At 41.5% G+C, this 27434-nt stretch overlaps 2 protein-coding genes across 12 annotated transcripts in view; both read right to left on the bottom strand.

The window, feature by feature from the left end:
- Positions 1-3335, bottom strand: part of VNN2 (vanin 2) — a 30720-nt gene extending 27385 nt beyond the window's left edge. For 2 of the 4 annotated variants that reach the window (XM_027086149.1, XM_027086158.1), the window contains exons 1-2: positions 2249-2479; positions 2000-2130 (exon numbers count right to left, since the gene is read on the bottom strand). In XM_027086149.1, the coding sequence (XP_026941950.1) occupies positions 2000-2130; positions 2249-2461 (344 nt within the window). In that variant the 5' untranslated portion in view covers positions 2462-2479. Of the gene's footprint in view, positions 1-1999; positions 2131-2248; positions 2481-3164 lie in introns of those variants that run through there. The other 2 variants (XM_027086141.1, XM_027086137.1) reach the window with 2 other exon arrangements.
- An 8699-nt stretch (positions 3336-12034) lies between these two features.
- The window catches only part of SLC18B1 (solute carrier family 18 member B1), a 47763-nt gene continuing 32363 nt past the window's right edge, over positions 12035-27434 (bottom strand). For 7 of the 8 annotated variants that reach the window (XM_027086092.1, XM_027086107.1, XM_027086099.1 and 4 more), the window contains 8 exons: positions 23887-24023; positions 20667-20768; positions 19264-19355; positions 16751-16846; positions 15041-15115; positions 14251-14344; positions 14102-14154; positions 12035-13875 (listed from right to left, as the gene is read on the bottom strand). In XM_027086092.1, the coding sequence (XP_026941893.1) occupies positions 13809-13875; positions 14102-14154; positions 14251-14344; positions 15041-15115; positions 16751-16846; positions 19264-19355; positions 20667-20768; positions 23887-24023 (716 nt within the window). In that variant the 3' untranslated portion in view covers positions 12035-13808. The remainder of the gene's footprint in view (positions 13876-14101; positions 14155-14250; positions 14345-15040; positions 15116-16750; positions 16847-19263; positions 19356-20666; positions 20769-23886; positions 24024-27434) is intronic. The other variant, XM_027086070.1, reaches the window with a different exon arrangement.

The raw sequence follows: 27434 nt of genomic DNA, 5'->3' as shown, positions 1-27434 counted from the left end.
TTCAGTGGAAGCATGGAGTCCTAACCACTGGACCGCCGGGGACATCTCATTAGCAGTAATCTTTTGATGTTGGGCTACCTTGTTTGTTTTTTCCTTTGGGGGGGTTGCAAAAACTCCTATATATCTTGGTTCCTACCTTACCTCCTTGGAACTGTCCGAAGAGGTATCTGAGGGGCTGTATCCCAGGCTAAAGTCCTTGGTAAAGCCCCAAAGAAAACATAATTGTCAACTATTAGGTTGTGCTTTTTTTTTTTCAGTCAGCATCCCTATTCTTATCTCCAAATGACATTCTATATAATAAATGTGTTTGTTTACATCTATCTTCTCCCACTAGAATATTCATAAGCCACAGGGAGGGCAAAGACTTTGTTTTAATAAGTGCTATATCTCCTATTCTTAAAATAGTATCTGGCACACAGTAGATGCTCAATAAGTAATAGTTAAATGAATTAAATGTAACTGTATTGGGTGACAACGCAAGCCCATTTTCTGACAAAATTTCTTTTTTCTAGCGTAGTGCTATGAAAGAGGTATTTACTAACCATATGGAATAGACCTCTCTCCCAACTTTCACCAGTTTCCAAAGCTACTGTGATATTTGACTAGTCCATAAATTTGCAACATATGTTGTTTTTAACAGGAAGTCCATCTTACAATCCTACTGTGAGATGAAAACAAATGGGTTGTCCCCTTTCTCAAAACTTCTAGGCAGAAAGATTGTCCAGGACTTCCCTGGTGGCGCAGTGGTTGAGAATCTGCCTGCCAATGCAGGGGACACGGGTTCGAGCCCTGGTCTGGGAAGATCCCACCTGCTGCGGAGCAGCTAGGCCTCTGAGCCACAACTACTGAGCCTGTGCATCTGGAGCCTGTGCTCCACAACAAGAGAGGCCGAGGTGGTGAGAGGCCCGCGCACCGCGATGAAGAGTGGTCCCCGCTCGCCACAACTAGAGAAAGCCCTCGCACAGAAATGAAGACCCAACACACCCAAAAATAAATAAATAAATTTATAAAAAAAAACAAAAGAAAGACTGTCCAGCTATTGCCCCTCTTCTTCCACAAAAGTGTTTCTTACAAACATCATAGGAAGCATCAGCTCAGAACAGGAATGATTGGCAAGTGGAGCGGTTGACTGTCATGTAACCTGATATTCTCCTCGTTGCGCGGTTAGTCTCTTTAGAGCTGAGAAAAGCTGTTTTCTGATAACCCTTATATAAAATTTACACTAACCACGAGTGCCTCAAAAAGCGTGGTATCCATAATCCTCTAGCAGGAACATGGCAAAGGGATGTTTAACAAACTTAATTTGAGGTACAAGAGTGAGAGAAAGTGCAAGAGGGTGAAAGAAAGCGCAAGAACGAGTGTGAAAGAGTGAGGGGCTTTTTACTGCCAGTATGGAATTGTGCAATCCATGCCTCAATAATTCAAGCCTTAGTAGATAGTAGGAGTTATGTATTAAATATACACACATATATTAAATATTTTACATTAGAAAGTTTCTAGGTTACTTTTTCCCAGGAAAGTTAGCTTTATGAGCCTAGGAAAATGCAAAGTTTCAAAACATAAAGTCTCACTAGAAAGTAGATAGTGAGGTCTTTCTGCCTGGGAAACAGATTCTAGCGCAGAGAGACTATGAATTGAAATATAGTACCTTCAATAGAGACCTTGGAATATTTTCCAAACACAGCCCCGTGTGTCCACTTCAGAAATCAATTTTCATGAGAAATTAATATTCATGAGATCGTGTTCCCCTTAGTTTCTAATCCCAGTAATAAATTTTTTATATTTCTCCAAATTTAATAAAGATACTAGATTATAAATAATTGTTAAATGGCATCTAGGTACAATTTTTAAAAATCTAATGAATGCCAAGATATATATATAAAACAATAACATACACCACATACATGATCATTCAGAATTTATCATTTTGCTGAAGTGAACGTGTACATTTTAGAGAACCACAGCACTTTTGTACAAACACCTAGGATAACTCAAATACCTGTGTGGGTCTTGACATGGAATCCAATTCACCAGAGGATCTGGAATATCCTCCAGATAAGGGAAAATGGCTTCCCTGGTAAATTTCCATCCGTAAATTGCATCTTCCGGAGTCACAATGATCTGAGCACCCTGTCCAAAACAAGTTAAATCAAAATTATTTCTCTATGTATGTAGACAATTCAACACTCCAATCTTCACCAGCTCTCATGCCCCTCATAAATTATGATTAGCAGAAATAAAAGAATACCTGTTCAGCAGCCTGCTTAATTGCTCTCTCCAGAATATCTATATTCCTGTTCATGAGGAGCAAGGCATAATCCTGAGAAACGGGTGTTTCTGTGTCATTTGGCAATATGACAGCATGTTCATATACTGCAGCTTTGAAAGTATCCAAAGCACTGACATGCAGAATAATTAGCGCAAAAACTGCCACGGAGGTTTGAAAAGAGGAAATGATCATGGTCAAGGTCTAGTGAGTTCTGCAAGTGAAAGTAACATTCATGTAGTATTTATAAAGGAAGGAACATTTAGGTAACATGACTGCCAGCTCTTATTTTACAATCTCATGAATATTATGCCTGATCATTTTGGAGGAAAAAAATTTCAGTTCCCTGAATACAATCAGAAAGTATTACAAGGGGCTTCCCTGGTGGCGCAGTGGTTGAGAATCTGCCTGCCGATGCAGGGGACACGGGTTCGTGCCCCGGTCTGGGAAGATCCCACATGCCGCGGAGCGGCTGGGCCCGTGAGCCATGGCCGCTGAGCCTGCGCGTCTGGAGCCTGGGCTCCGCAACGGGAGACGCCACAGCAGTGAGTGGCCCGAGTACCGCAAAAAAAAAAAAAAAGTATTACAAGGATTGTACATGTACTATTGATAAGATTTAATGTCAAATTTCAAGAAGACAAAATTCAAATATAGTACAATTGTACCCTTTTATTAATAGAAAATAGTAACTAAGTTAACTCTCATGTGCAAAACCATAACACAACAAATCTCATTTATTAAATTACAAAAACTAGATAATTTTTTTCTGTTCTGTTGACAGATCTACATTGTTTATTTTTAGAAGAGAAGAAAAAATTTAAAAATATTTGCTACTAGGAAAATGCAATACAGGGCAATATTGGGAAGAAAATTCACCCAAGTCAACACTCTGACTTACCTAGTAAAGACTCTCAACTTGCACTCCATAAAAACAAGATTTTGTGTCCGGTTTGCTCACTGCTGCATCCTTAGTACCCAAAGAACTGATCCTCCGGGTGCTGGTCCCTGGTGTTTGGCCAGAGGAGAAATCAAGTACTTCTGCTAAGGAGGCCCTAGCCCTCCGGGGACTAAGCCTCCTTCCTCCCCCACTCCTTTCCGCCCCATCCCTCTCTCCTTCCTTCCTTCCTTCTTTCCTTTCTTCCCTCCTTCCCCCCTTCCTTCCTTTCTTTGGAGATAGATGGAAGGGAAGGGAAGCATCTCATTCCAGTTGGTGATTATAAAGATCATCTCTATTATAACCCAGATAAAATGTAATTTTCGTTTTTGTTAGAGGCAAATAACCACATAAATGAACTTTAAAAAAAAACGCATATGTTATGTGACCTCTGATAACCTCCTAGGACATCCATATTCTCCCTTCCCCAGTCCCAATCCTATCACACAAGAGTTTAGTGGGGTTTTTCGGTTTTTGATTTTGTTTTTTAATCTGAGTCTCTTCATTCAAATGCTTTTAGATGGCATAGAAGAGTAGAAAGAAAGGAATAAAATTCTTTTATATTTTCTCTCATACTGAGATAAAAGTCTTGATATAGGTGAGATCTAAGGGCTATAAACGAGGTCTGCTCAAACTTTCTGCTTTGAATAGAAATTTTTAGTAAAGAAATAACTTCTTACCTCTATAGAATAGAAAACTGAAAATAATTTTTAGAAAAATGGTCAAGGTTTTTAGTGGATAGTGTGAAGGGAAAGAGATATTTATAATCTAGTTTTATATAGTAGATTATGAGTGCCTTTAGAGTCTACAGAGCATGTAACGCAAACGCCCACACTTTACAGGACAGGAACCTGAGGCATAGAGAGGCAGAGTGACTTAGAGCAGGGCGTAGGACTTTTCACTCCTGATTCCAGGATCTTCCCCAATACCCAAGACATCATGCACGAGTCTGTACTCTGCTTTAATGTCTGCATCCAAGTGTCTGGACACTCACTTGCATCTTTTTTTTTTTAATTTATTTTTTGCTTCATTGGGTCTTCGTTGCTGCACACTGGCTTTCTCTAGTTGTGGAGAAGGGGAGCTACTCTTCGTTGCGGTGTGTGGGCTTCTCATTGCGGTGACTTCTCTTGTTGTGATTCGCGGGCTCTCGGGCACAGGCTCGGTAGTTGTGGTGCACGGGCTTAGTTGCTCCGCAGCATGTGGGTTCTTCCCGGACCAGGGCTCAAACCTGCGTTCCCTGCACTGGCAGGAGGATTCTTAACCACTGCGCCACCAAGGAAGTCCCTCACTTGTATCTTTTAAGGAACCCCATTCAAAATGACCACCTTAGGAAGACCACAGATAAATCTAAATACTGAGTGAGTACTTGATGCAATTGAGAACTGTAAGCTCTTTCATTTCTACAAGTATCAATATAATTTGGATCATGATCTACTTCTTTGTGATTTAATCTCACCAATTAGTAATACTTCATTATCTCTTTTGCTCGTAAATAGTTAAGTAAGCTGGTGAAGATAAGCTAACATCTTTACTTTTGCAGGGTAAGAACAGAAACAATCATATATGTCTCTCGTATCTCAGTGTCCCCAAATTTCCTGGACGTTTTTCTCTCTTTGTGGCTATAAACAAGAGAAATAGTGTCATGTTTATTCAGGTTTTTTGGCTGGAGGGCGAAAGGGGAAATGGTTTCTGATGCAAAGGCAAGGTGATTAAGCTCCTTTTTTTCTCTGCAGCGTTTAGAAATTGTCATAAAAACTGAGAATCTGAGTAACAAAGACAATGGCATGGAAGAGTCAGAAGCTAGTAAATGAAACAATAATTTAAATATGGAAAAATCCATAAGACATAAGGAAAAAAGTGAATTTTTTTACATACATTTGTCATAGAAGCAGTTGATATTGTTTTAAATCTTCAGAGGTGAAAGACTAAATTCAGGACATAGAACTTTAAGAGTTTACATTTTTATGCTCATAAAGGTGGTTGATTAAGTAAGCCTTAATTAACTTCTTTAACTCTGTTATAAAATAATGTTACCTGGACACAGGGTACATTGATTAAGTATTAGTCACTGCTAATAGGACCTATTTACTAATTTACCAATTTGTGATTAATGGACTTGATTACAAGGGTGAAAATTCCAATCAATTCAAAATTATATGGTCAAAGGGCCACTATAAAAAAAATAGACATAGTTCAAATATTTGTTTCTAACTGGGAATCTGATCATCTCTTAAAATAGTATTCAACTGGACTTGGTTTTCTAGCTGTAATAAGTAAGAAGAGTAGAAGTGTAGTTTCTGCTTTGCACTCCACTTCTCTGAAACCCTATTTCTCACCTAAAAGTTCAGGTAATCATACCTGCTCCATCACCTTCACAAAGTTATTCTGAGAGTCAAAGACATATGAAAGTCCTCTGCAAGATTATGATGGGATGACAATAATTAACAAAAAGGGGAGACAATTTAGTAATGTAATGATCCTGACTCCATAATTCATCGTTAGGTCCACAGAGCTACTATTGTTCAGCTGGACAAATCTGGTCTATCTGCGGCACTGTGCTGAGGATGGGATGGGGAACACAGCCCCTGGGCACTTACTCCTGGACCATGCCCAGCTGGGCCTGGCAGACGTACATCCTCGGCATGGCGAAGGCATCGTAAGAGCACCAAGGCCCCAGCAAGACAAGGGGTGGCTCCCGGCTCTGATTCAGGCCTCAGGACTTCCTGGTCTGGCCCCTCTCCCAGGTGTGAAATGACATTAACAAAGAGTTGGAAATAGCATGTACAGTCACTGATGGCGTTTCCTCATAAGCAGCAAAGATGGCATCAAAAAATAAGTAAGCAAAAGAGAAAAACCAGGCCCTACTTTTTTTTTTTTTTTTTTGTGGTACGCGGGTCTCTCACTGTTGTGGCCTCTCCCGTTGCGGAGCCCAGGCTCCGGACGCGCAGGCTCAGCCGCTCCGCGGCATGTGGGATCTTCCCGGACCGGGTCACGAACCTGTGTCCCCTGCATCGGCAGGCGGACCCTCAACCACTGCGCCACCAGGGAAGCTCCAGGCCCTACATTTAAAACTATTTTCTCTTGACACTGTATACCAAAAATAGGATGATACTGTACCCCTCTCCCCCGACAAAAGTACTTGGTGGTAAAGAACAATGTTTCTGTCCCTGTCCGCATCGGAGACTTGCATTGGTCTTTAGCAAGCCTGTCTGAGTCAGCGTTTGAGAAAGGAAATGGCTGCTTGAGCAGAAGCAGCCTGAGCTTTAACCACCTTTTGGGGCCACATCCCAGCCCAGGTGAGGAGCTCCTCCAGCTCTGGACTTGGATTGGTGTTCAGCTCTTCAGACAGTTCATGCAACTCAAACCAAGAGAGAATCTGAGAGTAATGATTCATCACAGCCTGCTGCTCCCAAAACGGATGGAAAGGTTTGTGCCGTAGGAAGTTGCTAATCGCCACCTGTTTTGGACCTGCGGCAACAGTGATTTCATGTGGTTCAAACGACCCTTCTACTTTCTGCTGTTAGAAGTTTAGGATCGTGGTTTGCCGGGCTGCAGAAGCCCCTTTGAACTGGCAGTGTGCTCCCCCATTGTCTGAAGGTCCCCACTTCCTCAAAAGAAAAATAGGAACAAGCTCTCTTCCTGATGATTTCACTTGCAAATCCTTTATTTTGTTCGGATCCAACTCTGCCAAAGTTCATTGACTTCACCAACAGGAACTTCTGAAATGTCTGTTAGTTGGTGTCATAAACTGACCGTTTGCGTCCACCCCCCCCAACAAATTCATATAATGAAATCACATCCCCCGTGTGATGGTGTTAGCAGGTGAAGCCCTTGAGAGGTGATTAGATCCTCAGGGTGAAGCCCTCCTGAATGCGATTCCTGCCCGTAGAGAGAAGACCCCAGAGAGCCACCTGCCCCTTCCACCATGTGAGGACACAGGACCACCATCTATGAACCAGGAACTGGGTCCTACCAGATCTGAATCTGCGAACACCTTGTTCTTGGACTTCTCAACCTCCAGAACTGTAAGAAAGAAACTTCTGTGGTTTTTAAGCCACCCAGTTGATGGTATTCGGTTGTAGCAGCCTGAACTAAGATGATATTGGGTGATGGTTAGGGCTATGGACCCTGTAGCCAGAATGCCTGGGTTTGAAACACTTCCTATCTGTGTGGCCATGAGCAAGTTATATGTCCTCTCAGGGCTGCGGTTTCCCTCACCTGCAAAATGGTGCTAAAATGTGAATAGTTTTGGCTGGTGTTATTATCTCACGCCCGCAAGGTGGAGGCCCTATTGTGAGGGCAATGCCCAGTGCAGTGCTGACCCACGTCTTTAAATCTCTCTAGTCAGATGCTCACCTGTTCTTGGCCACTAACTCACTAAAAGAATGTCAATTAGTTCACATTCTCTATTTTCTCATTGTTCTGTCGCTTTCCGCAAAGTCCTTCATGTTTCCTGTCTTCTATGTCAATCTGACCTGAATGGCTTCTCCAGGGATTATTAACTTAAAGTCCATTTCTACGAGCTCATCTGGATGGCTTTTCCTCCAGCAGTCCCACAGGTTCGCCCTCTGATCAACAGCTCTCCCTATTTCACACATCATTCTATTTTTTTAAACCTCACACACACACACACACACCACACACACACACACACACACCACACACACACACACACACCACACACACACACACACACACACACACAGAAAATTTACCAAGAAACTGGGTTACTTCTGCGTTGCTGTTGGGAAGATTGTGAAATGATACAGCCACTCTGGAAACCAGCTTGGGAATTTCTATATGAGCTACTTCTTCAGGTTCTTATAAGCTGGGCCATTAACCAAAGTGACTATATTCAAAGACAGAGAAGAAAAGCCAAAGTCTGCGTTTGTCTGCTTTGACCACCCAGAATCCAAACCTTATGCTTTGTTAAATGGAATTTGTTCATATGGAAGATCAATTAATGTGCAGCATCTGTTTGGGACATTTTTTTTTTTTTTTTTTTTTTTTGGCGGTACGCGGGCCTCTCACTGTTGTGGCCTCTCCCGTTGTGGAGCACAGGCTCCGGACGCACAGGCTCAGCGGCCATGGCTCACGGGCCCAGCCGCTCCGCGGCATGTGGGATCTTCCCAGACCGGGGCACGAACCCGTGTCCCCTGCATCGGCAGGCGGTCTCCCAACCACTGCGCCACCAGGGAAGCCCTGTTTGGGATTTCTTGCTCTTCTGAATCAACTAACCAAAGTCCTGAGAGCTGCATTAAGACACATTCACCAGGTACAGGAATGGAAAAGTGTGGGCAGATCTTCCTTTCTTATGCAGTTTTTCTTTCCAATTAATAATGCTGTTTCACCTCAAGAATATTTGCTCTTTCAGAGAGTTTTCAGTGACACGCATGAAATTAAATCCTGCAGCTTCCTTACTACCAGACGGCAGTGCCACTTAATGCACATCCCTCTCCTCACACTATTCGTGTTTCAGATCTAGAGGTTGGACCCAGCTCTTAGGAATGGACACATCGACAACCAGGTAACTCTGATCTTTATCAGATAAGTAAATAAAAGAGGCAAAAGCAAACCAGTAACAGCAAGAGAAAAAAACAGAGGAAATGAATATAGCCATTCATTTCACTTAAGTTCTGAAAGTGAAAAGTATTAGTGTGATGTTTGCAAAAAATTAATAAACAGAAATCTCAATAAAGTTGGGAGACCAGAGAGGAAGCTCTCACACCCTGCGAGGATAGCAGAGCCCAACAGGGAAAAGAAAAATTCATCTTCTTTCCTGGCAAAAACTCAACCAACGAAACACCATGGGCTGTTTTTTTGGGGGTTTTTTTGTTTTTTGTTTTTTGTTTTTTACGTGGGCCTCTCACTGTTGTGCCCTCTCCCTTTGCGGAGCACAGGTTCCGGACGCGCAGGCTCAGCGGCCATGGCTCACGGGCCCAGCCGCTCCGCGGCACGTGGGATCCCCCCGGACCGGGGCACAAACCCGCGTCCCCTGCATCGGCAGGCGGACTCCCAACCACTGCGCCACCAGGGAAGCCCCATGGGCTGTTTTTTTACCAGAGCCCTCCCAACTTCCTTTTTCCATCTATAAAAGTGTTCTCCTTCCCTTGCTGTGTGGGCACTTGTACAAACCCTGAATTGCAATTCTCTATTGATTCTAAATAAACCCATCTTTGTTGAAGAAATATCTGGCTGTCTATTTGTTTCAGGTCAATATGTTCAAATGAAATATATACCTACAATGGTTTTAATTCTCAAAAGAAAAAAACCCTATTCATATTCATCCAACAACTGATTTCATGGCTGTCATTTTTTTTTTTTTTTTTTTTTAGCCTCAATGGGCAGCATGTGGGATCTTAGTTCCCCAACCAGGGATCGAACTGGTGCCCCTGCAGTGGAAGCGCAGAGTCTTAACCACTGGACAGCCAGGAAAGTCCCTCACGGCGTCATTTCTGAAACATATAATAATGTGACTTAACTGATTTGGTATTCAAATTTATCTTAAATGACAAAAACTTAAAAAATGATAATAATATACTGCTTTTTGTACTTGTGCTACTGTTGACCATGATCAACCAGAAATGCATTTGGCTTATTTTAGTACTGTTGATGCAATTGCACTAAACTATAAACCAGAAGTTATTACTGAACATCATGCTTTCTCAGATTGTCACCTATAAACAAACTGGGATTCGAAGTGGAGCTGCGGATTTTCTGAAAGAAACTAGTGCAAATATTTTAAGAGCTGCTAGTTGTTCCTAATGAAAAACTGAATAAGTAGGCTTTTATTTCATTTGTTAGTACTTTGGATAACATTTTATTTTTTCTGTCTTAAGTATGTTGTTTCTTACTCTCCTGCGTGTTTATTTCACAAGTTGAGGACATATGACAGTGAGACCAAAGGAAAGCTAACTATCATAGTCTTTGGATCATTCCCTTTTGCTATGATCGTATATAAATAAAAGATATCGGTTTTACTTCTCACTTATTAATTGTACTTAATGAAAATTAGTTGGCTATGTCAGTATTTATTACCCACCTCTTTTGCCAGCTAGATATGAGAAGGTATGTTTAACATATTTAAATCTTGATAACTTAATAAACAACAGAATATTGCATTGATGTATGATATTTAATATTTATTGTCCAAATCAAATTTCCCTTGTAAAATATATGGGTTATTTGGGGAAAAAAACTAATCATGCAATTACGACACAACTCAGCAGTTGTATTCCTGGGCATTTATCCCAGAGAAATGAAGACATCTTCACACAAAAACCTGTACATGAATGTTCATAGCATCTTAATTTGTTTTACCCACAAACTGAAAACAATCCAGATGCACTTCAATGGATGAATAACCAAGCCGTGGAATACTACTCAGTAAGAAATGAACTATGGACACATGCAACAATGTGGGTGGATTTCAAGAGCATTCTGCTGAATGAAAAAGGCAATCCCCCAAAATAACATACAATAGATTCCATTCACGCAGGATTCTTGAAATGACAAAATTACAGAAATGGAGAACAGATTAGTGATGGCCAGAGAGTAAGGAGGGAGTGAGGGTGAGAGAAAAGTATGGGCATGGGCAACTGAAGACTGGGAATCTTTCTTTATCTCGACTCTACCAATATATCCTAGTTATAATATTGTACTGTTAAGTGTTGCAAGATGTTACCATTGGGGGAACCTGGGTAAAGAGGACAGATGATCTCTGGGTATTATTTCTTACAACTGCATGTGAATCAACAATTACCTCAAACATTTTTTAAAAGTTTTAATTGAAAAAACAATTTGTGATTTAAAAAAATTTGTCCTTTTTATTTTTCCTTGGGATTAGTCTGTATGTCATATATGTATAGGTTGCAACGTGACCTTAACATAAAAGATACTTTTTAATTTATTATATTCTACATTCAGTCTCATTTTTTTAAAAGTGCTTTTAAATTGGGCACTTTGTTACATTTAGATGAATATAAATATATATAAATATAAACACATACACAGGTTTCCTTTGATAATTTTGACCTACCTTTTGGTTTCAAAAGGTTCAAAGTTCTGCTATTGTTTCTCATATTTTTAACTTTTTTTTGTCATTTATCTTAATACTTCAAAATCATAAAATGAGGAAGGGGCAAAGTTGTTTTTGTACAAAGCGGCTTTAAATACACTGGTATCTACAGTAGGTACTGACAGCGGCATGTTGGGAGGGGGAACAAAAAGTTCTCTAGCCAGTAAGCCTGGAATCTTTGCGTTGACCTTGAACTAGTCTCAACAGTCAACAGCGCTGGTAACGGTAATAGGCTGACAGCCCTGAGTGACGCCGGGACGCCGGGTGGGAACGGTGCGAGCTCGGGCGCCGCGGCCCGGCTTTGAGCTGCGGGATCCCCGCGGTGCTTTAATAGCGGCCCCACGTGGTACAAATGGGAACTACAGGCACTCGGCGGCATCCTCGGACACTGGGCGGACGAGGGGCGGCCCCGCATTAGCCTGCATCCTGCGCCCAAGGAAGGAAAGCCCTGGAGAGGGGCCAGGACGATTTAACCCGGGAGATCGAGGCCTGGCCCTTTCCGCAGTGCACACGAGTGCAGGGGGCTGGGGTCACACTCGTCCTGGTGCCGCTCCGGTAAGCGGGTGACAGGCCACTTGTGCTTGGCAGGCAAGGGACCAGCCTCTGGAGTTCTCAGGGCGAAGGGACTTGCGGGGAGGAGGAGAGTGAAGAGTTCATGGGAACTGTGAATATTCAGTTTGGGGAATTAATGCCAAACAGTCTTCCGAAACAGTCCGTGGTCCAGTTGCTGTCCATCTTCTCCAACCTGGGTATTGTGATCCTTTAAATTTTATTTATTTTTTCCTTATGGTGGTGTGAAAGGGCATGGTTTAATGTGCCTCTTCCAGATCTGTTTCTCTCCCATTCTTCCCCGTTTCACTAAGAGGCACCAGTTGACCACCCATGCCCTCAAGCCAAATCCTAGGAGTCTTCCTGAATTTCTCTCCCCTTCTCTGTCCATTATCAGCAAACCCTGTTGGTTCTACTTCCAAACACATCCTTTTCTCTACTTCAGCACCACCTTCCTGATCCAAACCATTAATGTCTCTCTCAAAGCTTCCAAAGATTTCCCTCCACCCCTGGTAATCCGCATCCCCACTCACCTTGGCCCTGCAAACACAATGACCTTCCTGAAATATGAATCAAATTCTAGAATCCTCCATTCAAAAGCCGGCTCCTCTCCCCCGCCCAAATTCCTCTGTTTACTAGACTCCAGCCATGTGGGCCACGGCCTTCTCTTTGACCATGTCAAGCCGTTTTGCACATGCTAGGGAGGGCTCTCCCCTCAGAATGGCTGCCTCATTCTCATCCTTCAGAGCTCAGTTCAAGGCCTTACCTAAATGAGGATCCTCACACCTAATCAGCTCCAGCCAATTACTCTTTCATATCACCAGGTTTTTGTTTTTCATCATAGCATCTCTGCAAGATAACTAGAGATTCTGGTATTTATTTCTTGCTTGTCCCTTCCACTGGAATATTAGTTCCATAAAGACTAGACTCTGTTTATCTTGATCACAGCTAAATCTGTAAGATCAAGTGCAATGTCAATTCAGAGAAGGCATTCAATAAATATTTTTGAATTAATAAACAGATAAAAAACATTTCTTCTACTAAAAAGGGGTGGGTGGGTAAATGGGGCTACTACAGCATGAAAATGGACCAGGAGGTATGAGAGTTGCACAGCAGAGATTCACTCACTTCAAACGACAGCATGGATTTTACCTGAAGTCAGAGGAACCCCTTCCCTAACATAGAACAAGCATTCCTGGGGGCTCACTTGCTCTGGGAATGGGATACAACTATTGGGAGTACTTTTTTTTTTTTTAAATGATAGAACTAAAACAGAGACATTAAGGGAAATGAATAATATTATACAAAGCATTATTTATAAATCCAGATCCTAATTCACAGCATGTTACAAAATTGGAAGTGTTACGTAATATTATTCTTGTATCTTTCACACAAACAATAGTTTTAGAAGAGCTGATGGCCAGGGTATGCAATAGAGTTTTTCCATGGTAGGCTGGAATTTTGCCTTTTGAACAAAAACAAAAAAATCTTAGGACACAGAGAAAGCAAATATTTTAAAAACTGATTTCACAGTAATTATTATGTATATTTTGAGTTATCTTTATATTATTTTTAAGCATATCAAATCAATTCATTTCTTTCCCTGTTAATAAAAAGGGTACAGTCACAGAATCAGTGCCCTCAGAATAAAAAGTAAACAGAGGAAACAGGACACCCAGAGTCAGTAACATCCTCAGGGCCAAATCTGGTCACTCAAAACCAAAAACTTTTGTTGATTTTCAACAACTCTTCGCATACTTAAGGTTTCAAATACGGCTGGTTCAGCAGGCCAGCTCTTCAGGACAACAGTATGTGCAGCCCAACACAGGATCATCGAAAACTATGTTAACAATTTCAGGATGCTGGTGTGGAGTCCATGGAGTTTTGTGCGTAAAAATTAGGAAAATCCTTCCAGCGATGAAGTTCAAGGCCAGGAGCATCCATCTCCCAGCCCCGTATCAGTAGGGATCCCTAAGGTAAGGCTACGTTTCATCAGGCAAGAGAGCAGTCCGTTCCTCCTCTGTGCCGAGGCTATTTTGAAGTTTAGATCTACGTTGAAGGAAAGAAGAGGCCAACCTCAATATTTCTCACCTTAAAAAAAAACTCAGTACCTACATCTCTATCCAACTATTTCCGTAAATGTGTCTATCAAGTGATGAGGCTCAGAGTGCCCAGAAATCTCCAGAGTGGAAGAATGGATGTAAAATGGTGTCTTTTTTCCACTCCCACAAGCCAACTTTTAAAGGGAGGAAAAAAACTCAAGAATTGACCATACCTCCTCCTTCTCCTTGAATGCTCCAATAGATAAAACAAGCCCATCACTAGTCCCTTGAACACAATGAAAGGTACTGGTTAATGTCAATTATCCAAGTCACATTTCTCCATAAACATAAGGAAAATGAAAGTAAAAGACTAATTACTCACACTTGTCAGAGCCCAGAGACCCTGCAGAGCAGCTGCCCATTCAAAACCAATTTTCTCATACAGAAATCCTCCCAGGGTTGGTCCTACAAAAGCACTAACAATGAAAAGAAGAAAGAGGATTATAGTGCAAAAAAGAAGTTACTCCTTATAGGCTGCATGACTGCTTCAATTCATTATATTGAAACTATAAACACTAACGAAAAAAGCCAATTCCTGGACAGAGCATTAGGTGTAAGAAAATAATTCTACCTGATAGTGATGATGTTTAAAATTTTTAAACAATCCTAAAATTATAACTGCTTCTGAAAAGTTGGTGCCTTATATGAAAATTTTTAAAAGATGATATGCATTCAAAAGAACCTTTATATTATTCTCTCTACTCTTCTAGATATTTGTATTTAAAACAACTCAGTACATACTTAGTGATGATAGCTACATGGCCAGCATACAGTTATCCCTCTGGTATAATAGAGAGTTAAAAATAAATACACAAATGAATGAATAAATGAATACATTTTCAAAACTGAGACAGGCTCCTGTTAAAGGAACTTTAAAATATCACTTAAATAAGACAAAGTATATGAGACCATTCTGATTATGCATTAAAACTGCTGGTATAACCATTGATCTTGAAGTCAGACAGCTGGATTAGAACTGTAGCTCTGCCCGAAATGAATTACGTGCCTTCTGGCAACTCATCTGACCTCTCAGTGTCTCAATTTCTTCATCTGTAAAATGGGGATAGCATTTTCCAACTTGCAGGTGTGAACGAAATTCAATAGCTACTCACCCAACTGACCACAGTGCACCAAAGAGACCTGACACAAGTCCCAAGGTACTTAATCCTTCTTCAAATCCATTTTCACTGCAAAGAGAAACGAGTGTGTCTGTGGTTAAAAGGGAAACCTGCGTGAAACAAAAGAATAGTGTATGGTATAAAAATAAACCAGGGATAATCTGGATAAACCCAACAGCAAGAATACTCCATTTCTAAAATAAAAAGCTAATCTCATTTGAAGATATTACTCTAGTAATATTTACTCCAGGGTTTTCTAAAAATACTTCTACTGCATATATAGGATACAATATTAAGAATCGTGACCCACTTGCATTAAATGTTTATTAAAGTATATAATTAACTAAGAAATTCTTCAAATGAGATGAACAGGTAGAGAGAACGATGGGCAACCTTTAGAAAATACAGAGGCAGCTCCGCATTGCTTTGAGGCTTGTTGAACTGACAACAGCAGAGCCATCAGGGTTCTCCCTGCTCAAGTTCACTTTGTGTTCTTCATCTTTATGCCTATTAAACAAAAGACTGATGGCCAAGTGACAAAGATACATTTGGCCTTCTTCCCCATTTCTGGCACACAGCTCCTAAAACCCGTGGAATTTCTTAAGTGATGAAAGCCATAAAAAAAAATGTCTTTTGTTATGTCAACGAGATGACTTTGGGACTAGCACCCATGTTGCCTGGAGAACCAACATATGATTAGAGGGCTGGAACTTCAAGGCCCACACATCCCTCCCCCATAAAGAGAGGGGGTGGGGGTTGAATCAGCCGCCAATGGCCAATGATTTAACCAGCCATGCATATGTAGTGATGCTTGGGAAGCCAGATGCTTCCATATGCCATTGTGCTGGGCCCCAAACTCCACAAGGACAGAGGCTCTGCTGCTTGGGACCTTATCGCCCTGTATATCTTGTCATCTGGCCGCTGATCTGTATCCTTTAATATCCTTTGCAGTAAGCCAGTAGCTAGCGAGTGAACTGGGTTCCTGAGATCTATGAGCTGCTCTAGCAAATGAAGAGAACCCACGGAGGGGGTCGTTGGAACCTCTGGTTTACAGCCAGTCGGTCAGAAACATAGGTAACAACCTGCATTTGAAACTGGCATCTGAAGCAGAGGGCGCTCTCGTGGGACTGAGCCCTTAACCTGTGGGATCTGGTGTTATCTCCCGGTAAATAGTGTCAGAATTAGTTGAATTGCAGGACACCCAGCTTGGTGGTGTGAGGGAATTGGAATTGCTACTAGAATCCATTTACCTGGTCGCTCTGTGCCCGTGTGTGGACCTCCTCGATGAGAGGGAAATGATGCTGAGGGCTTCCCACTGTGCTTTGCCTTTATTTTTTTTAATTTACTGAAGTATAGTTGATTTACAATGCTGTGCTAATTTCTACTGTACGGCAAAGTGCTTCAGTTATACATACATATGCTCTGGCTTTTCAGAAGTATACCTGTACCGAGGTATAAACTAAGCCAAGCCTCTAGCCACAACCCATTTTACCTACCATTGTATTAACATTACTATATATTATCATTTATATTATTGTACTTTTGCTTATACTATTTATATCACAATATTGCATGACATGAAATCATGAAGATTTAGTATTGTAAAAAAATATCCAACATCCTACAAAATTGAGAAATTCAAGGAAGCTTGTGATGTTTATTGCTAATCACGATACAGTTCTTCAAGCCATGGAAGTAACTTACTGTGCGCAGCTGAGAATCTCTGGGAAAGTTGAAATTAAACTCATTCCAGCAGAGATACCGTTTATGACTAATATCAGCACCAACAACCAGAGCTGACTGCAAGAGAGTTTGGGAGAAAAATTAACATTGAAAGAGACAGCAAAGCTTCACGCCAAGGAGGGCAGGCAGGATCTCAGACAAGTTCGTTTCACAGATGACATGACTAGTCTGGTCCTTACCCCATCTGATCCCATTTTGTTCAGTGAAAGCACCTTTTAACTCCTTACGTTTTTGAGGGGGGCCAACGATCAATTTCTCCTGCTATCCCAATATCTTTGGTCACACATGTCACATGCCCAGAGTCGACCTGCCTTCTCATCACCATGTAAAAGCCTTTCAAAGTTGGTTAAAATGTCAATGTTAATGTTGCTCCTTCAAGCACTTGGCTTTGAAATTCCACTGACTGAAAAATGGCACAGACGGAAAATGGTAAAGGAAGTGACAGGAACCTGCTACGTGTTCCATGTTGGGCCCTACGTCAGTTACTTCATATCCATTATTCTACTGAATGCTTGCAGCAACCCTGCCATGTAAGTCTGTTAAAAATGATTAAGGAAGACAATCTAGGTGATACAAACAAACTTTATTTAACACTTCATGAAGTGGATGGTCTCATTTTGGAGAACTGAAAAATGGGATAGAAGGCAGGAAGCTTTTACAGGATAAGGAAAAAAAAAAACAAGGAAGAGGGGCTTCCCTGGCGGCGCAGTGGTTGAGAGTCCGCCTGCCGATGCAGGGGACACGGGTTCATGCCCCGGTCTGGGAAGATCCCACATGCCGTGGAGCGGCTGGGCCCGTGAGCCATGGCCGCTGGGCCTGCGCGTCCGGAGCCTGTGCTCTGCAGCGGGGAGAGTCCACAACAGCGAGAGGCCCGCGTACCACACACACCAAAAAAAAAAACAAGGAAGAGAAAAACAGGTAATATCTGATTGTCTGGGGCTACGCAGTCCATCTTGTTTGGGGTGAGCGGCCCACAGTTGGTGGCTTGGCGTTTGGGGGTGACTGGGTGACGGGATAGACTGCTTTTCTGGTCAAGAGGAGCATTTACAGGGACATGAAAGTTTTCTAAGTTTTGGTTTGCTGACATGGCACCCTGGGCTGGAGTCACTCTATCTTGAGCCTAGAAAATTATTTCAACAGTACTATTATTGGCTTTTTTGGTGGATAAGAAAACTGAGGCTCTTGGAAGTTAAATTATTTGCTCAAGTTCACATACCAAGGAAGGGGCAAAGCCCAAATACAAACCCAAATCTGAAAGACTCTGAAATCATTCCTTTATCCATATCATGTTTTGTCCCAGAGGTACCTAAAAAGCTCTAAGTAGCTCATTTTATTTTAGAAAATAAATGATAATAAACAAGCTTGGGCTTCCCTGGTGGCGCAGTGGTTGAGAATCTGCCTGCTAATGCAGGGGACATGGGTTCGAGCCCTGGTCTGGGAGGATCCCACATGCCGTGGAGCAGCTAGGCCCGTGTGCCACAACTACTGAGGCTGTGTGTCTGGAGCCTGTGCTCCGCAACAAGAGAGGCCGCGATAGTGAGAGGCCCGTGCGCTGCGATGAAGAGTGGCCCCCGCTTGCCACAACTAGAGGAAGCCCTCACACAGAAACGAAGACCCAACACAGCAAAAATAAATTAATTAATTAATAAACTCCTACCCCCAACATCTTCGTTAAAAAAATAAAAAATAAACAAGCTTTATTAAGTAGCTACCATATGCTAAGGATGATACAGAAACAAAAATGATTTAGTTCCCTCCTCAAGGGGCAAGAAGGAATAGAAAAAACAAAAGTATATTCTAAGAACTATCAGCTAAAGGTAGATAACAAATACTACTTTTAAAATAAAGTACAGGACTTCCCTGGTGGAGCAGTGGGTAAGAATCCACCTGCCAATGCAGGGGACACGGATTCGAGCCCTGGTCTAGGAAGATCCCATATGACGTGGAGAAACTAAGCCCGTGCGTCACAACTACTGAGCCTGAGCTCTAGAGCCCACAAGCCACAACTACTGAGCCCATGTGCCACAACTACTGAAGCCCGTGCGTCTAGAGCCTGTGCTCCGCAACAAGAGAAGCCACCGCAAGGAGAAGCCCACACACCACAACAGAGAGTAGCCCATGCTCTCCACAACTAGAGAAAGCCCGCGTGCAGCAACAAAGACCCAACGCAGCCAAAAATAAACAATAAATTTTTAAAAAATTAACTAAAATAAAGTACAAATGTGCAATTGAAATACAAAGGGAGAATAAGCATTTTTATCATTTGATTCAGATTTTATGCATTCCTGTTTGCCTAGATCACTGCTAGCATCCAGTAATACTGTCAGTAAAACAAACAATTCAATATAGTCCTAAATCTGGTAATTATTTAAATAAGATTCAAAGATACTAAGCATATCAGTGTTACACCAAAAATTTTTTAAATAATTCCTAATGTTATTTTGCCACAAATTCAAAAGAAGAAAAAAAATTACCTCTTAATGTGCAAGAATGGGGCAGGTCCTAAGAGCATGTAGCACCCTGCTGTGATTAAGTTTCCAAAAACGAGAAGCCATTTCCTTAGATGCTGATAAAGAAAGACCACAGAAACTCTTAGAGGTAAAGATCTTCCATAGTTCAGGAAAATAACGAAATCATTGAAGAACACAAGTCATGATATTAAAAAATCCAAATACATTGGAGAAAACAAAATTTTACATGTAAGAGAAAACAGGTAGATGGTAAACACAAAAGCAAGTGCAATATACCCCAAGACAGGGGTTGAGCAAAGGACAAGTATTCCTTGGAAAGGGATTGTATTGTAGATTTTGCACATGATAAACTGTTCCAAATATAACAATTTAAAAAGCAGTCACCACAAGGAATGACCAAGTAGATGCACTATCTAGAAAATTCACATTATTAAAAAGTACCAAATAAAATGTTTCCTTATAAACTACTCAAACACAGGCTAACAGTTATAGGGGTGCGGTATCTGTTCAGTTATATAAGGCTATGCCTTAACACTAAGTTACAAACACTGTTTAAGACACTTGTTTTTTTCCACCTGGATTACCAAGTAATCTCCATGTAATAAGTCTTCATAAGTATATACCCACATCTAATTAAGAGGGGAAACACAAAAATAAGCACTAAAGTCATAGAAGCTTGAGACCTGGCTAACAGTACTAGCTCTGTATACTAGTCATCTGGACTGAATGGTTTAGACCTAGTTAAAGGAGACTAGAAAGGATTTTCTGTCAGGATGGCTATGGGATAACTGAGGCATATTTACACGACCAATCCTTTCACTCCCACAGAAAAACTGAATTCTATCCTCTCAACTTGGTCAAGTCCTAACTACTTTTGGGGCTCTGCCCTACTTATTAAGGTCAAACCACTTTTTTGCATCAAGGGAACTTTTTCCTTTAGAAAGTCTAATCCAAGAGTTTTTCAACAGTTTTAGCATAAGACTCGTCCTCTTTTCCCAGATTAAGCAATTAAAAAGTGAACCTGTTCAGGGTGATGGCAGGTTGGCACATACTGAGACCTCACACTGAAACCTCTCCATCAGCTTAAAAAATTGAATATATTAAAATTTAAATGTTCTCACTGCTCTCCACCCCCCCCAAAAAAGGTAACTGTGGTGATGGATATGTTAATTAACCAGGTGGAGGGAATCCTTTCTCAGGGTGTATGTATACCAAATCACCATGATGTATACTTTAAATATCTTACAATTTTATTTGTCAACTATACCTCAATAAAGATAAATTTTTTTAAAAACTGAATATTTTAATTCTAATCAGTGGACCTCTAGAGTTCAGGAAGTACAGTTGGACAACCACCAGTCTAGACATACAAAAGTAACTCTTAAATATCGCTAAAGCATACATACTGGCATTTTATCACTGAGTAGGCCCACCAGTGGTGAAGAAATGGCGTAGGATAGTGCCAAACCCAGGAATACCAGTCCCACATATCCAGCTGGTAAATTAAACTGTAAAAGAAATCCTGTGTTAAAGTTACATGGTTAAGTCATTTTTTCAATAAATATCTATCTTTTCCTTCTACCATTTCTTCAGCTCTTACTATCTGCCATGAGGCTACTACTAACAGTCAGCAACCTTCCTAATTTTTGTCTTACTCTTTTTTTTTTTGCGGTACGCGGGCCTCTCACTGCTGTGGCCTCCCCCGCTGCGGAGCACAGGCCCCGGACGCGCAGGCTCAGTGGCCATGGCTCACGGGCCCAGCCGCTCCGCGGCAAGTGGGATCCTCCTGGACCGGGGCATGAACCCGCGTCCCCTGCATTGGCAGGTGGACTCCCAACCACTGCGCCACCAGGGAAGCCCTGTCTTACTCTTATAAACGGATTACAGTTTCTCTATAGGGGAAAAAACCTAACCACAGGTCAGAAGTCCTGGATGTTTTTGATTTGTAGCATTTGACATTAAATATAGTATAATTATCCTTCTATGAATCATAGCATTTTTACATGTCAATCAGTGCTTTGCAAACGTTAGTATGCACAAAAAATTACCTAGAGAACTTGTGGGTTTTTTAAAAAATAAATTTATTTATTTATTTTTGGCTGCATTGGGTCTTCGTTGCTGTGCCCGAGCTTTCTCTAGTTGCTGCGAGCGGGGGCTACTCTTCCTTGAGGTGCGTGGGCTTCTCATTGTGGTGGCTTCTCTTGTTGTGGAGCACAGGCTCAAGGTGTGTGGGCTTCAGTAGTTGTGGCACACGGGCTCAGTAGTTGTGGCTCGTAGGCTCTAGAGCACAGGCTCAGTAGTTGTGGTGCATGGGCTTAGTTGCTCCGAGACATGTGGGATCTTCCCGGACCAGGGCTCGAACCCGTGTCCCCTGCACTGGCAGGCAGATTCTTAACCACTGCACCACAAGACAAGTCCGGAGAACTTGTTATAAGAGGTTCTTGGACGCCAGCCCTAGAATTTCTGATTCAAAAAGTCTGGGATGAGGTCTGCGAATGTGCATTTCTAACAAAAATCCCAGGTAATGCTCACTGCCCGCAGACTGAAGTGCACTGGTGTCAAAAACACTGACAAGAATATCTATTCTATCCATCTCAAAGAGATATAAATTTCTAATTAAAGAATTAGATGGTATGACACATTTTAAAAGCCTTCTAAAGTAGTAAGCTACCTCATAACTCTGCCACTGTTCCTGTTACCAACATGATATACATGCCTTTCTTGGTTATCTGAGTTGTTCTCATTTTCCTTAATTTCCTTAACTAATCCTTAATTAAGCCCATGAGATCCATTTATACATCAGTATATGTTTGAATAATTTTAATGACATAACTCAAGCTAAAAATCAGCCCTTTAAAGACAGTAGCAAGATACAAAAGTCAGAAATGTCCTTTTCTGATTTTACAACGGGGGAGACAGGGTGGAACCCTCCTTCCCTAAAAGGCTGAGCGACTGGATAGCAAACAGCCAATACAAAAAACTGTTAAGAAGGCAGAAGGGCAACAGGAACAAAAATGTGATAGAAAAACCAGAAAGTACATTTCTAAGGATTTTTTAATAAGTTAGACACGAGCAACTTGGGTTTATGAGAGATTGGTTACAAATTTTTTTTTCATCGTTTGGACACACTTCTTAAAAGAACAGAAAAATGACTTAAAGAAACACGTTGTTGGGCTTCCCTGGTTGTTCAGTGCCTGCCAGTGCAGGGGACACAGGTTCAAGCCTTGGTCCAGGAAGATCCCACATATTGCAGAGCAACTAAGCCTGTGTGCCACAACTACTGAGCCTGTGCTCTAGAGCCCACGAGCCACAACTACTGAGCCCATGTGCCACAACTGCTGAAGCCCACACAGCCAGAGCCTGAGCTCCGCAACAAGAGAAGCCACCGCAATGAGAAGCCCGCGCACCGCAATGAAGAGTAGCCCCTGCTCTCTGCAACTAGAGAAAGCCGCGTGCAGCAATGAACCCAATGCAGCCAAAAATAAATAAATAAATAAATTTATATTAAAAAAAAAGAGACACGTTGTTGATAATGTGAATGGAATGTGTCACCATAAATACAAAGTATTTTTCTTATGCATTACCTCATAGATGCTTACTTCTTAAGTGTGATATTATATTATTTTCTAAAACTTGGGTCCGGCACTAAAATAACAGTCCCCAAGTTTACCTGTGAAATACCCAAAACTGTCTTTACTGACTTGAAGGGGTTGTGTTTCTGGTAACAGTGCTTTTTTCATTCTAGGGCCTCAAATAAAGTGAGTATGGACTGCAGCTAGTAGATTTCTGTCTTTATAAACATAGATTAATTCTCCAGGATAATTAACTATCAGACTTAGTAATTTATTGCATTATTTATTAATAATCTTTTTTCAAAAATATCTAAGAACAAATTGCTATAACATCAAACTTTAAAATTCAGTATATAATTTTCAGCATTAAAAAGATGGAGGGCTTCCCTGGTGGCGCAGTGGTTGAGAGTCCACCTGCCGATGCAGGGGACGTGGGTTCGTGGCCCGGTCCAGGAGGACCCCACATGCCGCGGAGCAGCTGAGCCCGTGAGCCATGGCCGCTGAGCCTGCGCGTCCGGAGCCTGTGCTCCGCAGCGGGAGAGGCCACAACGGTGAGAGGCCCGCATACCGAAAAAAAAAAAGATGGAGAGAGATTCTTGGTTCCTTTCTCTCATCTCAGATTAATATAGCCCACAGTCTTTTGAATATGTATGCAATAGACTAAAAAGTAAATGGACCCAGAGGGGATCTGCTAGAAAAGAAGGGACACCTCACATTAAATGAGCCACTAAGTATCCCAAATGCCTCACTGGAATCGAAACAGAGGAAAGTATCCTTATTAAGCAGCCAGGATGTTGCCCAAGCCAGACCTATGATGACTCGAGCAAGGCCTTGAAAAAAGGAGACCAGATGAAAGGCTTCTTTCGTTTACACCAAATCAGACCCCTAGTTATAGGGACATCACAGAGGGAAGGTACAGGCTGTCTTGGTGAGTAGCTCTCATTCTGCCTCCTTCTTGAAGCCACTCCTAGGATTTTCCATCAAGCAGGGCCCAAGAGCAAGCAAATATGTCCACCCGCTACAATGGGGAGGTCTGCATCACCAGGCTACTCACCTTCTCCAAAACAAAGAGGGACAGCGTAGGATCAAGGAAGCCAAAACCTGAGCTGAGTGAGGTAATGACGAAGGATATAAAGGCAACCTTGGGTAAAATGATGAGTTTCCAGAATGAGTGTTTCCCTGGATCAGACTCTGTGGGGTAAAAAATAAAAAAAGAAATTAGAGTAAAGAAAATTGCTTAACTTTATCTTTCAATCTATTTTGAAAAGTAAAATTGGTAAGGTCACCTTTATCCAGTAATCAAAATAACCACACTTTTGAGTTTGCCTAAAATTTGCATATGAGTTATTCAAACCTAGAGGCCATTTCAGTGTTCTTAAAAATAATTTCTCTAATTCAAAGAGAATCAACTGGAATCAGAGTGTGAGAAGAAGCAGTCTTGGTTACGGGTCATAACCTAGAAGTCAGTGAGGCCTTCCCAGATGGGGTAGAGAATATGTAAAGTTTGATTTGGTGCATAGTAAAAGCCAGACGCTTTATCAGGGAACAATGTGTGTGTGCTGAGGAGGAATCTGAGTTAATCAAAGAATACAAAAGAACTTTTTTCTGCTCGTGAAAAAAAACACTGGATTGAAAGGGATGCTCGGGACTTCCTTGGCAGTCCAGTGGTTAGGACTCCCTGCTTCCACTGCAGGGGGCATGGGTTCGATCCCTGGTCAGGGAACTAAGATCCTGCATGCCGTGTGGTATGGCCAAAAAAAAAAAAAAAAAAAGAATGAGATGCTACTGAATCATGTGTACCTTCCATTTGGCAGTAAAGGTCAGTTGAACAGCAACCTCATGTCCTGCCATTCCAACAGCAACACAACTTCTGCACCGTCCCAAACACCAGGCATGGTTGTTCCCAAGCCGCCAATCATATCCTACAACTCCCTTCTTTTTCCCCTGCTAATTTTTCAAGTTCTATTCACTCTGTAAAGTCTGGCTGTGACCCTAATTACCCCACAAATTTTACTTCTGTTTCCTACTGCACTTCTAATCTATACCATGTAATTGAGCACTTAAACTGTATTTCATTTTACGTGGTTTACTACTGTTTGATGACTTTCCTATCTTCCAACTAATTTACTGAACAAAATCTATGCTGAGTCAGATACCATGCAAAATGCTGGGCAGACAAAGGCAAAGGAGACAAACCCAGACCCTGACCTCACAGAGAAGATACAGTAACGTGTGGAGAGAGCTAGGATGGAGCTAGGAGGGTATGGATTGGAGCATATGAGAGGGTTGCCTTAAAAAAACAGGGAAAGCTGTTTAGGAAAGAATTTCCAAAAGTAGTACTATCTAAGTTGCTGCCTAAAAGATGAGCTTGAGATGAACAAGCAAAGAAGGAGGAAAGAATAATCCAGGCATACTATCCAGGAATGGCTCATTCCAAGACTCAGAAGTGAGGGAAAACTATTCTGTTTGAGGAAATGAAAGAGCAGAAGCAAAGGTGGAGGATGGAAATTGGAGGGTAGGGAAGAGAGATCACATTGGAGAAGGATGTAGTGATAAGATTATGCAGCACTTGTAAAATAGGCTAAGAAGCCCGGGAAATCACTAGACACTGCAAACAAAGACTGAGAATCAGATTTGTGGTTTAAAGAGACCCCTCTGTGGTCTCCTGGGAAATGCAGACAGGGGGACGAGTTAGGAGACTGTGCACTGAGCCAGGCCAGGAAGCTCTCTAGGGCCAAATCAGCACTGACATATCCTCATTTCTCCAAAAGCACCCACCACAGTTCATTACTCAATAAATTCTTGGTGAATAATGATCCAGTAGGGAGCAAAGTACCAGAAAAGCATAAAGTGTGGTTCAACTATTTTAAGTACTACACTTGGACTTTGTCAGGAGATGAGGGATAAAGTTAAACTGTGGTGTTAGTTTCTTAACTATTAGCCAAATATTCAACGATGAACCAATTGTGAGCCCAGCCTAGATGTTTAACTACAGATTTGACTTAGAACGGGGATAGGCACCACCATGTGGCTCAGTGTGGCCGTGCCAGCAGGGAGACTTCACTGGGTATGGATTTTGGACTGTATATTACAGATGTTTATTAGTCACCTTTAAAATATAAATGATAAAAGATCAACTGTAATCAATTACATTTATTATGCATATAGAAGGTATTATGGATGTATGGTATAAGACAAATTATTATGGCATAAATGGTCCCTTTCTCTAAATCCAGTGGGAAAGGGGATTATCGCAATAAGAACATACAGGAACATACATGAAAATGAACACATAATGAGTTTAACTAAGCTGCTGATGAAGCCCAAGCAATGGAAACTTATGGTGATACCTACTTCCAGAGGCACGTGACAAAATCACCTGGGAAGCTCTTCCAAGCTACTCAGGTATTCTCTCTGCTTCCTCCAATTCTGATACATTCTTCTTGGAGGGACAGAACTCCATGGTTGACAATGCCTGCCACAGGAAACTGCTCTTAGAGATGAGGAAGTGGTGTGGCCCTCAGGTGTGAAGGGGCAGGAAAAATGCAGAGCACTGTGGCACTAGTGACTTAGCATTTAGATCATTGATTGAGAAGGTTCAGAAAAACTTCCCAGAAGAGGTCATACAAATTAAGTTTTGAAGGATGAGTAGGAGTTAGGTAGAGTAGAAGTGGGAGATAGTTCAACTCATGTGACTCCCCTGCTGACACCTAACAACAGCTCCTAGTGGCTTTCAGGATAAAGCTCTCATTTCATGGATTTAGGGATTTTTACTAAGAGGATTGTCATGTACTTGACTGTGTTTTAAAAATATTTCTTTAGTGCAGTATGGAAGAGGTGACTTGGCGAGCAGATATAAAGGATGAGAGAGAGGGAGGAACCGAAGTTGACTCTTAGACACCCAAACCTAAAGCTACATTGTTCATGGGTCTAGAAGCAGTTAAATGAGTGAGGTGGAACCTATAGAACAAAATTCTGCCAATATCATCAAAATAAAAGGAAATTTAATTTTCTAGCTTCTATCTATAAGCTTTCCTAAAACATTAATATTTAAAGGTACTCAATGGGAACCCCTAAATCAATATTTATACCCTTAACATTATCAATTTTTGAGATTTAAAAAAAAATACCAGATTTTTCCATTCAATCTAAAGAGAAGATCCTTCTTTAGATAAACAGAAAGTTTGCCAAACCGTTTTAAATGGGCAAAAGACCTAAATAGACATTTCTCCAAAGTAGACATACAGATTGACAACAAACACATGAAAGAATGCTCAACATCACTAATCATTAGAGAAATGCAAATCAAAACCACAATGAGGAATTACCTCACACTGGTCAGAATAGGCATCATCAGAAAATCTACAAACAACAAATGCTAGAGAGGGTGTGGAGAAAAGGGAACCCTCTTGCACTACTGATGGGAATGTAAATTGATACAGCCACTATGGAGAACAGTATGGAGGTTCCTTAAAAAACTAAAAACAGAATTACCATATGACCCAGCAATCCCACTCCTGGGCATATACCCTGAGAAAACCATAATTCAAAATGAGTCATGTACCACAATGTTCATTGCAGCTCTATTTACAATATCCAGGT

The sequence above is a fragment of the Aethalodelphis obliquidens genome, unplaced genomic scaffold (genome assembly GCF_003676395.1).
Source record: "Aethalodelphis obliquidens isolate GAN/ISIS:26980383/991018 unplaced genomic scaffold, ASM367639v1 scaffold3, whole genome shotgun sequence".
Taxonomy (NCBI): domain Eukaryota; kingdom Metazoa; phylum Chordata; class Mammalia; order Artiodactyla; family Delphinidae; genus Aethalodelphis; species Aethalodelphis obliquidens.
Note: the sequence above shows the minus strand (reverse complement) of the source record. Positions and strands in the feature narration are given on the sequence as shown.